General features: G+C 53.2%; 1 protein-coding gene across 1 annotated transcript; it reads right to left on the bottom strand.

Moving 5' to 3' along the window:
• Nucleotides 1-423: 423 nt before the first annotated feature.
• On the bottom strand, nucleotides 424-4705 carry LOC140385909 (actin, cytoplasmic A3a). The gene is made up of 3 exons (XM_072468550.1): nucleotides 4577-4705; nucleotides 4225-4373; nucleotides 424-1587 (listed from the first exon to the last, which is right to left on the bottom strand). The coding sequence occupies exons 2-3, from the start codon at nucleotides 4348-4350 to the stop codon at nucleotides 583-585; spliced, it is 1131 nt and encodes a 376-aa protein (XP_072324651.1). The 5' UTR covers nucleotides 4351-4373; nucleotides 4577-4705; the 3' UTR covers nucleotides 424-582.
• Between the last annotated feature and the right edge of the window lie 5930 nt (nucleotides 4706-10635).

Below are 10635 nucleotides of genomic sequence, written 5' to 3'. Positions count from 1 at the left end.
TTTTTATTTCTTCCATCAATCCATCCCCCCCCCCTCACTATTCTCTCCCCTCCCAGATCATGTGTTCCCCATCTCAAATTGTCCTTGAACACCCTACTTGCCCTCTCGTTCTGCCATTAACACATTCTGATCTCCTACATGCCAGTATCCGCATCCTTAGCCTGGATCACCATTGTACACGTCCTTTGTCCACGACAACCTCGGTATAAATCAGACCCCATTTCTAAACTCGTTCTACACTTCCTCTTCACAGGTGGTCAAGCCTGTAGTGATTGTCCAGCATTTCATTCACAATTCCAGCACCAGAGTGATTAGTTCATTTTAGTGGAGACAAGTGATTTTAAAAGGAAATCAGCAGCACTGAGGATAACAACATTATAAACAGGAAGTGTGACACCTTTGCTCAACAACACAAAAGAGAAATTGATTTCAGATGTTTTATTTTAATAGTTAAAGTAACAAATCTACTACAAAATTCATGTTCAGCTATAGCAAGAGGCCTTGAAATACAGAGAAACATTTTTGGTTCAGTTGTGGACCCGCGAAAAACAGAGGCTGATTTTATTACAAGCCCAGGGCAATTTAGAAACACTTGCGATGGACTATGGAGGGCCCAGACTCATCGTACTCCTGCTTACTGATCCACATTTGCTGGAAGGTGGAGAGTGAAGCCAAGATGGAGCCTCCGATCCACACGGAATACTTCCTCTCGGGAGGAGCAATGATCTTAATCTTCATTGTGCTCGGAGCCAAGGCTGTGATTTCCTTCTGCATCCGATCAGCAATACCTGGGAACATGGTGGTTCCACCAGACAAGACCGTGTTGGCATACAGATCCTTCCTGATATCTACATCACATTTCATGATGCTATTGTAACAGGTCTCATGGAGCCCATTAGATTCCATCCCAAGGAAGGATGGTTGGAAAAGGGCTTCTGGGCACCTGAAACGCTCATTACCAATGGTGATGACTTGGCCATCAGGGAGCTCATAGCTTTTCTCCAAGGATGAAGAGGAGCTGGCGGTCTGCATCTCAGCTTCAAAATCTAGGGCCACATAAGCAAGTTTCTCCTTGATGTCGCGCACAATCTCCCTCTCGGCTGTGGTAGTGAAGGAATACCCACGTTCAGTCAGGATCTTCATCATATAGTCAGTGAGATCCCTGCCAGCCAGGTCTAATCTCAGGATGGCATGAGGCAGGGCATACCCTTCATAGATTGGCACAGTGTGGGAAACACCATCACCAGAATCTAGCACAATGCCAGTTGTACGGCCAGAGGCGTACAAGGACAGCACAGCCTGAATGGCAACATACATGGCTGGCGTGTTGAAGGTCTCGAACATGATCTGGGTCATCTTCTCCCGGTTGGCTTTGGGGTTGAGAGGAGCCTCTGTGAGGAGAACAGGATGCTCCTCTGGGGCCACTCGCAGCTCATTGTAGAAGGTGTGGTGCCAGATCTTCTCCATGTCATCCCAGTTGGTCACAATGCCATGCTCGATTGGGTATTTCAGAGTCAGAATGCCTCTCTTGCTCTGGGCTTCATCACCAACGTAACTGTCTTTCTGACCCATTCCAACCATCACTCCCTGGAAAGTGGGGAATAAAAACAAACAAAAAAAGGATTAATTCACCAACTGCAGGTAAAGACAGAGACTAAACACAGTGGGGATTTTCTATTGATTGATATCCTGTGCTTCTGAAGACAGGCGACAGGTTACATTTTATAACAGTTGAGCATGCTCACCGAGAGCTGAAAAGTTGGTGATAGAGGCACTAATCACTGATGTAGAAAACATCAATCTTGAAGTGATATTGGTTTAGTAATGTAATAGAGGTGTGCATTCAGATTGAAGCAGCCTACTTCATTGGCACCCACCTACAGACACCCAGTCCCTCCACCCACCACAGTGGCAGCCATGTGTACCACCTACAAGATGCATGCCACAACTCACCAAGACACTTTCAACCACCGCTTCCAAACCCATGATCACTACCATCTAGAAGGACAAGAGCAGCAGATACCTGGGAACCCCACCACCTGGAGGTTCCTCTCCAAGTCACTCACCACCCGGACTTGGAAATACATCACCGTTCCTTCACTGTCGCAACATACTGGAATTCCATTCCTAGCAGCACAGTGGGTGTACCTACACCTCAAGATCGCAGTGGTTCAAGAGGCAGCTCACTTCCACTTTTGGGAGGAGAATTAGGGATGGACAATAAATGTTATCCTCGCTGGCAGAGAAAATTAAAATTGTTCTTTGAAAACTGTATTTTCAAACTATTTTACCTCAGATGCCATGGAATGAGGCAGATGTGGGAGTGAAGCGAGCAAGAAAGGTGGTGACCAAACTTATTTGGGATTCCAGAGTAGGGATGATTGAATAATGAAAAGGAAAAGAATAGATTCTTTTTCTTTATTCATTGGATGAGGGATGCGGGGCAACATTTGTTGCCCGTCCCAGAGGGCAATTAAGAGTCAACCACATTGCGGTGGGTCTGGAGTCACATGAAGGCCAGATGGGTGAAGCAGAAGGGTTTAGAAACCATTGTCAATCATTAGACTTGTAAATCCAAAAGGTTTTTCCACTGAATTCAAATTCCACCATCTACCCTGGTGAGATTTGAACCCAGGTCCCCAGAGCGTGACTCTGGATCACTGTCCAGCGACAAGACCACCACACCACCGCAGTCTCCCCAATTGATCAAGACCAGTTGGTTTTTGATGCAGTCAGTTACAGGTTAAACTAAACGCATCAGCAATGTTACTGCAAAGAGGGCCTTGCAATGGACATAACCCAATCCGACCTGTTTGGAAGATTGCTAAACCCACTCAATACTGACACGCAAGAGAAGGAAAACATTCCTTCCAGCACCAGAATAAACTGGGGCAATGAGCGGAATAGGACCACAAGGTTATGTTTGAGCTGCTTAAGGTTACAGAGTTCTTCTCACAGCCCCTGTTATAGCACACGTCAATGAATAGAAACCGGATCCAGGATCTGAGCATGGCTTCCTCACGGAGAGCTCAGACCATCTGAAGGACAGGCTAAACTCAGGTCCAACCTGGAAACTGCAAACCAATGAAACACATTACAGGGCATTTAACAACCTCTTTCCAAACCTCATCCCAAAGAGGGTTTGGATTGTGTGGTCTCTGGATCAGGATTGAAAACAACCAACCTTCTGATTGAAGATTGATCAACTGAGTCAAGCTTCGAGAATCACATAGCAGATAGTGAAGCAGCACAAGTGTGGGCTGGACCACGTAACGAGTATCTCACAAACCTAGAAACACAACTGGCATCATTGCTTTGGTTTGATCAAGTTTGGTTTGCAAGGTCAAAAGAACTGGAAGAGGTGGAGGGAGATTGGATTGCAGGGTGGGGTGGGGTAAGAGGGCTGTCCTAGGAGATATTACAGAGATTCACCCAAGGGTTAGATTGCCAAGAGTAGATACAGAGAAACGGTTTCCTCTTGGCTCAGTGTGGTTGACATGTAGCAAACTAGTGAAAAGCGCTTGATGCTGAAATGGGGGTGGGGTAATTGCAAATTTAGAAGTTGTCACACCAAGAACTGAATAAAGAACAAGCTAAATAGCTTCCTCCAAATCTAGCATGTACAGTACAGATTAAACAGGCCCAAGATTGTAGAATTAGACAAGGAATTCTCGGAGAGGAGTAAACTCCTGGCTGACCTGGAGCTGCAGGAGTTGCCCATATTACAGCTGGACACATCCCACAAGTTTAACTGCTTCAAATTCAAATCGGTGTAAAATGTAAATACTCTGACAGTCAGCGTTCCCAGTTCATGCTACACCACATGTTCATTTAAGTAACTATCTAAATGACATTCTACAAGCTACCATTAAATCCATATGTCAGGCAGTAAAATTCCATGTTCAGCCTCGCAGCAATCAATTAACCTGCAGCCTCTTAACAAGCCCTCAGCAGGAGAACTAATTTCTCTACTTAATCCACTAAAACCTCTTGGACAAGGGTCACACTGAAACCCCAACCACAGTCCCACACTGACCAGCCAAACATGTACTGCAAAATAGGAATCAACAAGGGTTAAACACACATCAGAAGCATGAAGGAAATAGGCTCCAGACCACAAACTGTACAGAGGAAGCTGAACCATTTCTTATACAAGATCCCGCCCCACCCAAAGGATCAGGGCCCAGACCCCACCAGAATCAAACAAACAGTTGAAGGACTGACCTGGTGCCGGGGGCGTCCCACGATGGAGGGAAAGACCGCCCTGGGAGCATCATCTCCTGCAAAGCCAGCCTTACACATCCCAGATCCATTGTCAACCACCAGAGCTGCAACCTCATCATCAGCCATGGTTTAAACTCGACAGGAGGTGACTGAAAGAGAGAAGGAAAAACACGTTAATACAGACACAACAGCGCTGACACAAACACATTTTAAAACATTGACTCATTATCAGATATCTTCAGTTTGCCTCCTGGAGATTTATTTTATAAAACCAACTTCAGAGCCACAAACAGAAAGTTAGAGCAGAAAGACTGCACCTTTCCCCTGCCACACCTTGTTTGCTGTACCGTACCTGCTCTCTCACAATATCCTGTCCTTACTTGTCCCACACGGAAGCAATGAGATCGACACTCTGCCTCCCTGCTGCTTTTATTGGTTTGGCCCCTCCCAGTCTCAGAATTAAGTTGACAACCAGTGAGAGACAAGGGGAGGAACTTAGAACAGCCAGTCCAGGAGGCCTCTGACTCACAAGCTTCCTTCTGACATTTTACCTCAGTACTGAGGGAGTGCCGCACTGTCAGAGAGTCAGTACTGAGGGAGTGCTGCACTGTCAGAGGGTCAGTACTGAGGGAGTGCCGCACTGTCAGAGGGTCAGTACTGAGGGAGTGCCGCACTGTCAGAGGGTCAGTACTGAGGGAGTGCCGCACTGTCAGAGGGTCAGTACTGAGGGAGTGCCGCACTGTCAGAGGGTCAGTACTGAGGGAGTGCCGCACTGTCAGAGGGTCAGTACTGAGGGAGTGCCGCACTGTCAGAGGGCCAGTACTGAGGGAGTGCTGCACTGTCAGAGGGACAGTACTGAGGGAATGCCGCACTGTCAGTGGATCAGTACTGAGGGAGTGCTGCACTGTCAGAGGGTCAGTACTGAGGGAGTGCTACACTGTCAGAGGGACAGTACTGAGAGAGTGCTGCACTGTCAGAGGGTCAGTACTGAGGGAATGCCGCACTGTCAGAGGGACAGTACTGAGGGAGTGCTGCACTGTCAGAGGGTCAGTACTGAGGGTGTGCTGCACTGTCAGAGGGTCAGCACTGAGGGAGTGCTGCACTGTCAGAGGGTCAGTACTGAGGGAGCGCCGCATTGTCAGAGGGTCAGAGCTGAGGGAGCGCCGCACTGTCAGAGGGTCAGTACTGAGGGAGTGCCGCACTGTCAGAGGGTCAGTACTGAGGGAGTGCCGCACAGTCAGAGGGTCAGTACTGAGGGAGTGCCGCACCGTCAGAGGGTCAGTACTGAGGGAGCGCTGCACCATAAGAGGGTCAGTACTGAGGGAGTGCTGCACTGTCAGAGGGTCAGTACTGAGGGGTGCTGCACCGTCAGAGGGTCAGTACTGAGGGATCGCTGCACTGTCAGTGGGTCAGTACTGAGGGAGCGCCGCACTGTCAGAGGGTCAGTACTGAGGGAGTGCTGCACTGTCAGAGCGTCAGTATTGAGGGAGTGCCGCACTGTCAGAGGGTCAGTACTGAGGGAGTGCTGCACTGTCAGGTGGTCAGTACTGAGGGAGTGCCGCACTGTCAGAGGGTCAGTACTGAGGGAGCACCGCACTATCAGAGGGTCAGTACTGAGGGAGTGCTGCACTGTCAGAGCGTCAGTATTGAGGGAGTGCCGCACTGTCAGAGGGTCAGTACTGAGGGAGTGCTGCACTGTCAGGTGGTCAGTACTGAGGGAGTGCCGCACTGTCAGAGGGTCAGAACTGAGGGAGTGCCGCACTGTCAGGGGGTCAGAACTGAGGGAGTGCCGCACTGTCAGAGGATCAGTACTGAGGGAGTGCCGCACTGTCAGAGGGTCAGTACTGAGGGAGTGCTGCACTGTCAGAGGGTCAGTACTGAGGGAATGCCGCACTGTCAGAGGGACAGTACTGAGGGAGTGCTGCACTGTCAGAGGGTCAGTACTGAGGGAGTGCCGCACCGTCAGAGGGTCAGTACTGAGGGAGCGCTGCACCATAAGAGGGTCAGTACTGAGGGAGTGCTGCACTGTCAGAGGGTCAGTACTGAGGGGTGCTGCACCGTCAGAGGGTCAGTACTGAGGGATCGCTGCACTGTCAGTGGGTCAGTACTGAGGGAGCGCCGCACTGTCAGAGGGTCAGTACTGAGGGAGTGCTGCACTGTCAGAGCGTCAGTATTGAGGGAGTGCCGCACTGTCAGAGGGTCAGTACTGAGGGAGTGCTGCACTGTCAGGTGGTCAGTACTGAGGGAGTGCCGCACTGTCAGAGGGTCAGTACTGAGGGAGCACCGCACTATCAGAGGGTCAGTACTGAGGGAGTGCTGCACTGTCAGAGCGTCAGTATTGAGGGAGTGCCGCACTGTCAGAGGGTCAGTACTGAGGGAGTGCTGCACTGTCAGGTAGTCAGTACTGAGGGAGTGCCGCACTGTCAGAGGGTCAGAACTGAGGGAGTGCCGCACTGTCAGGGGGTCAGAACTGAGGGAGTGCCGCACTGTCAGAGGATCAGTACTGAGGGAGTGCCGCACTGTCAGAGGGTCAGTACTGAGGGAGTGCTGCACTGTCAGAGGGTCAGTACTGAGGGAGTGCTGCACTGTCAGAGGGTCAGTACTGAGGCAGTGCCGCACTGTCAGAGGGTCAGTACTGAGGGAGAGCCGCACTGTCAGAGGGTCAGTACTGAGGGAGTGCCGCAGTGTCAGAGGGTCAGTACTGAGGGAGTGCTGCACTGTCAGAGGGTCAGTACTGAGGGAGTGCTGCACTGTCAGAGGGTCAGTACTGAGGGAGTGCCGCACTGTCTGAGGGTCAGTACTGAGGGAGTGCCGCACTGTCAGAGGATCAGTACTGAGGGAGTGCCGCAGTGTCAGAGGGTCAGTACTGAGGGAGTGCCGCACTGTCAGAGGGTCAGTACTGAGGGAGTGCCGCACTGTCAGAGGGTCAGTACTGAGGGTGTGCTGCACTGTCAGAGGGTCAATACTGAGGGAGTGCCGCACTGTCAGAGGGTCAGTACTGAGGGAGTGCTGCACTATCAGAGGGTCAGTACTGAGGGAGTGCTGCACTGTCAGAGGGTCAGTACTGAGGGAGTGCCGCACTGTCAGAGGGTCAGTACTGAGGGAGTGCTGCACTGTCAGAGGGTCAGTACTGAGGGAGTGCCGCACTGTCAGAGGGTCAGTACTGAGGGAGTGCCGCACTGTCAGAGGGTCAGTACTGAGGGAGTGCTGCACTGTCAGAGGGTCAGTACTGAGGGAGTGCCGCACTGTCAGAGGGTCAGTACTGAGGGAGTGCTGCACTGTCAGAGGGTCAGTACTGAGGGAGTGCTGCACTGTCAGAGGGTCAGTACTGAGGGAGTGCTGCACTGTCAGTGGGTCAGCCAGCCAGCACGTCCCCGATCCTGGTCACCCCGGCAGCCACAGCTTGATTGTCCGCCTGCCACTCAAAATGGTATTGGTGGAGGTGCAGATTCCTGAGCAGCGGCTCCCTGACGGTACCCGTCCCTGACAGGGATAGCTGCTGCGCGAGGCGACCATGTTCCAGGCTTTAAGCAGGTCCTGTTAAGAGACGGACAGCACCTGCAGAGGGTAACGAATACCCTGCAGATCTATGAACAGGAGCTGCACGTCATAATTCAGGGCGTGCACGTAGCGAAGAAATGCGTCGCCAGGGCACCATCGTGGAGGGGGCTCAACGTAAAGATATCGCTGCAGGGTCTGAAGGCAGAAAGTCGCCACCTGGGTGCGAAGGCACACCAGCGCCTGGCCACCCTCCCTACGCAGGAGACTCAGACTTCAGCAGCGACCCAGTGCGGTCTCTTGTCCCAGAAGAACTCTACAAGCATTCTCTGGATTATCATAGAATTTACAGTGCAGAAGGAGGCCATTCTGCCCATCGAGTCTGCACCGGCTCTTGGAAAGAGCACCCTACCCAAGGTCAACACCTCCACCCTCCTCCCATAACCCAGCAACCCCACCCAACACTAAGGGCAATTTTGGATACTAAGAGCAATTTATCATGGCCAATCCACCTAACCTGCACATCTTTGGACTGTGGGAGGAAACCGTAGCACCCGGAGGAAACCCACGCACACACGGGGAGAACGTGCAGACTCCGCACAGACAGTGACCCAAGCTGGAATCGAACCTGGGACCCTGGAGCTGTGAAGCAACTGTGCTAACCACAATGCTACCGTGATGCCCTTCGTGACAAAGCCAGAGGGAGCAGTCAAACTGACCAGCTGGTACCACAACATAGAGGCTATCAGCGCTCCCCTCCCCTCTGACCCTGGGCGCTGTCAGGGACCCATTAACTTTAACAAGGCACTCTATGGCAGTGTACAGAAGTCAGATCCGGGCGATGAAATGCGTCCCAAATCCGAATGCTTGCAGAGTCCCGAATGAATATTCATGATCCGCCCTGTTGAATGCTTTCTCCTGATCAAGGGACAGGAAGGCGCTCGACATACCAGCCCGCTGGGAATGATGGACCAGAGCCCAGACCAGATGGATGTTGTCGTGGATTGTGCGGCCCGAGACCGTGTCGGACTGGTCAGGGTGGATCATGTGGTCCAGCACAGTGCCAAGGCACAAACTCATTGCCTTGGCGAGAATCTTGTCATCCGTGTTGAGGAGGGAGACTGGACGCCAGCTTTTAAGATGGCGGAGATCCCCCTCTTTGGCAGCAACGTAATGGTGGCCCTGTGCCATGAACGGGGCATCTCCCGGCCACAATACTTTCCCCCAGGACTCCCGCATAGTCGCTCCCCAGGACGTTACAGAACACCCTGAAGAACTCCATGGGCAGCCCATCTATCCCTGGGATATCAAGCCTCCCAGGGCCATTGGGGCGAAGGTTCCCCCACAAAACTCTGCAAGCAACCTCGCTGGACGGGTCCGGAGAGACGAGGACACTGTAGAAGCTTCGGATTTGGGACTTGACGAGGGACCCGTTGTCGGCCAGCTGCAGGAGTTGCTGACGGACCCCGCGCCTTTTTTACAGCGAGTAGAAGGGGGAGCCGCGGTCTATGTCTGTGAGGATCTGGATCCGTGACTTCACACGTACATGCCCCGGGACCCGACAAGTTGCAGGTCCCACAGTACGTCCTTCTTGCCTCTGTACACCAGCCGCAGGGCCGGGTCCTCATCGGGCTGACCGAGAAGTGACTCCTGGTCCAGCACCTCCTTCTCCAACTCCTCGACCCTAGATTTCCGCCTTTTTGTCGACCCCCTCGTATACTCCTGACAGAAGGTACGCACATGAGTCTTGCCCATGTCCCACCAGAGCCTCAAGGAGGGGGAGCCTCCCCACTTCCTTCTCCAGCCGGTCCAGAAGTGACGAAACGAGCCCAGGAACTGCTCGTCCTCCAGCAGCAGGTTGTTAAAATGCCAATACGCAGACCACAACTGAGCGCGAGACAGCGCGAGCCCCACCCACACCAGACTGAACCTGCTGCACAGAGGTCGTCGGGACACGGGGCAGGTACGGCCTTGAAACGTAGAGAGGGTCATTTCTGGACATTCCAACCCCAGGCCTCACAAAGGCGAAGACGCTGGAGTCGGGGTGGAGAGTCCGCCTGACGTCCACCATGTCAAAGAACCCGAACAGGTTCTTTAACTTCACCCCCGGGGGAGAGCCGCACTGGGTACCGGAGGCGGTCCTTTGTCCCGAGGGTGCAATTAAAATCCCCCCCCAGTACAATGCAGTCACCCGTGGCGATGGTGCCAAGATGTCGTCTGCTGCTGGCCAGCCTGGGAGCGTAGGCCTCGCGGACCGTCAAGTGCAGCAACCGGCCTGGCACTGGCTCCTTGACCCCCCAAGCTCTCCGGCTGAAAATGTGGGGCCAACAAGATAGCCACCCTGCCTAAAGGTGAGGTTAGGTGACTCGTGTAGACCCCCCCGCCTCCCCCCCTCAGAAGCCATGTGGCTTTGCCTCCCGGAGCGGCTTCGTGCAGGAAGCCCGCCGCATACTTCCCGTCCCGGAGGACCGAGAGGCTGGAAGCTGCGGCTGGTGATGTTGAGTCTGGCGATGGTCACCTCCATGTCAGCGGTAAAGTGCCACCTTCACCATCACCTGGTTAATGCTCAGAGGGAGCAGAGGAACGCGGGCCCTTCCTCTCGGGAGTCCGGCGAGGAAAGGTTTCAGCCAGCGCTACCCAGTCGCACCCGCATCTCCCACCTCCTTAACGTAGGCCCGGGAAGGCCGGAGGGGCGGCGCCGGGGCAGCGCCATTCCGATTTGGAGACTGGGGTTGACAGATAGAAACTGCCAGAGTTCCCCCCGGCGGACCAGGAGCGACTCGGTGTCGGGTACGAGGGAGCCCACCGCCCCGCTACCGGGGGCTCAAAATCCCCCCCCACCGGGCAGTCTCCGCCTGGGACCCAGACCCCTCGCCACATTGCGGGTGGCGGACAGCACGGACCCCCTACTAG

This window comes from Scyliorhinus torazame, chromosome 11 (genome assembly GCF_047496885.1).
Source record: "Scyliorhinus torazame isolate Kashiwa2021f chromosome 11, sScyTor2.1, whole genome shotgun sequence".
Taxonomy (NCBI): Eukaryota; Metazoa; Chordata; class Chondrichthyes; order Carcharhiniformes; family Scyliorhinidae; genus Scyliorhinus; species Scyliorhinus torazame.
The sequence above is the reverse complement of the archived record's forward strand: the minus strand, read 5'-3'. Positions and strand labels throughout refer to the sequence as shown.